Raw genomic sequence first — 2,261 nt, forward strand, 5'->3', positions numbered from 1 at the left:
GCTGGTTCGATTCCTGGTCAAGGCACAATGCCTGGATTTTGGGCTCGATCCCCAGTAGGGGGCGTGCAGGAGGCAGCTGATGGATGTTTCTCTCTCATCCATGTTTTTATTTCTCTATCCCTCTCCCTTCTTCTTTCTCTAAAAAATCAATTAAACATATTTTAAAAAAAAGGAAAATGAAAAATATCGGATAAAAGAAGCCAGGATTTCTGGTCCTCAGTATTGTGTGCTCAGCTACTCACCGGAGTCCTGTAACGGCTTTATCCCTGACAGTTACTCCCGATAAGGAGTCCCCCCAGAGCCCTCTTCATGTCCCTGTTCCGAAGACTGTAGATGAAGGGGTTCAGCATGGGGGTGACCGTGGTGTACATCACTGAGGCCACCAAACTTGTCCTAGAGGATGAAGTGGCTGCAGAACTGAAGTAGACCCCCAGACTTGTGCTATAGAACAAGGAGACCACTGACAGGTGAGACCCACAGGTGGAGAAAGCTTTGTACTTGCCGCCAGCTGAGGAAATCCTCAGGATGGAGGACAAAATCTGAGCATAAGAAAAGAGGATTCCAGAGAGAGGGAAAACAGCTAGGACAATAGTCAGAAAATATACCACCAGGTAATTGATGAAGGTGTCAGAACAGGTGAGTTTCAGGACTTCAGGGAGATCACAAAAAAAGTGTGGGATTTCAATGTTTGTGCAGAAGGACAGTCTCAAGATGGTCAAGGTTTCAAGCAGGGAGCCTATAACACTGATGCACCAGGACCCCAGAGCCAGTAGTCCGCAGAACCGAGGGCTCATGATGACGGTGTAGTGCAGGGGGTGACAGATGGCCACAAAGCGGTCATAGGCCATCACGGTTAGGAGTAAATTGTCCAAGCATCCAAACACAAGGAAAAAAAAAATCTGGGTGATGCAGCCTTCATAGGTGATGACTCTGCTCTGTGTCTGGATGTTCACCAGCATCTTTGGGACGGTGGTGGAGGTGAAACAGATGTCTATCAAGGACAGGTTGGAGAGGAAGAAGTACATGGGTGTGTGGAGGTGGGAGTCGGAGCTGATGGCCAGAATGATGAGCAGGTTCCCGGTAAATGTGACCAAGTACATGGACAGAAACAGCCCAAAGAGGAGAGGCTGCAGGTCCGGCTTCTCCGAGAATCCCAGGAGGAGAAAGTTTCTGACTCTTGTTTCGTTTCCTCTTTCCATAGAGCTGCTGGGTTTGCCCAGAAGGAGGAAAAAAAAAAATGCAACACAAATTTCACTTCAAATAAGGAATCCTTGGAATGATAGAAATGTCCTTAATCCAAACCCAGGAAAACCATAGTCATTCATCTTAGGTAATGAATGGTTGGCTGTCTTTGCTGGCAAATTGTGGTTACTGTTGTTACCTGGGAAAGTGTCTGTCTCTAGGCCCAGTGGTTCTCAAGTTGCGGTCCCTGACCAGCATCACTTGGTAAGCTGTTAGGGATGCACATTTTGGGGCTCACCTGACCTATTGAATGGGATACTTGGGGTGTGGAGCCGGTGTCTGTGCTTTAACATGCCCTCTCAGGAACTCTGATGCTCGAAGGCGAGGACTACTTCTTGAGCAGTGGTTGCCTGCATCCCTAAGCAGTCACCCCATTCCCAGCATCTCTGACACTTTTTTGCTCAGTACTTGTAGGAAAGGGGAGTTTCCTAACTCTGGAAGGCAGACCTTCCAGTAACTAAGAGGTTCCTTTATTGTGCTGTGGTTTCTGTATCTTAGATCTTCTGGACCTTGGGTTCTCCTTCTGCTAACAAAAATAATAACCCATGTTATTATTAATCATAGTCTACATTTCATGTATATTACTAGTGTTCCTAGATAAAATAAAAAACTGAATTTTTAAATATGATCTCCTAATGCTTCTAAACATTCAGTTTGTTTTTCACATGAGTTCATCTTTTCTTTTTAGCTTTATTGAGGTATAAGATTTATAAAAATTTGTACCTATTTAATGTATACCATATATCCTGATAAGTTTAAACATATGCATACAACCATGATACCAACACCACAATCAAGGTAATAAACATAACCATCACCTTAAGAAATGTTCAAGTATTCTGTGTGTGTGTGTGTGAGATAAGAACACTTATGATCTATCCTCTTGACACTTTAAAGTGCACAATACCGCACTATAGCAGATTTCTAGAACTTATTCATCTTGCATAACAGAAATTTTATACCCATTGAGCAACCATTTCCCATTTCCCCTCCCCCCCCGCTTCTATGTGTTTGTGACT

The 2,261-nt window shown here is 44.1% G+C and overlaps 1 protein-coding gene across 1 annotated transcript; it reads right to left on the reverse strand.

The window, feature by feature from the left end:
- Positions 1-260: 260 nt before the first annotated feature.
- On the reverse strand, positions 261-1,199 carry LOC307100381 (olfactory receptor 7C2-like; the record flags this gene model as incomplete). The annotated part of the gene is made up of 1 exon (XM_079772753.1): positions 261-1,199. One exon carries the CDS (start codon positions 1,197-1,199, stop codon positions 261-263), a length of 939 nt encoding a protein of 312 aa, XP_079628879.1.
- Between the last annotated feature and the right edge of the window lie 1,062 nt (positions 1,200-2,261).

This window comes from Cnephaeus nilssonii (assembly GCF_951640355.1).
Source record: "Cnephaeus nilssonii genome assembly, chromosome: 5".
In the NCBI taxonomy this organism is placed as follows: domain Eukaryota; kingdom Metazoa; phylum Chordata; class Mammalia; order Chiroptera; family Vespertilionidae; genus Cnephaeus; species Cnephaeus nilssonii.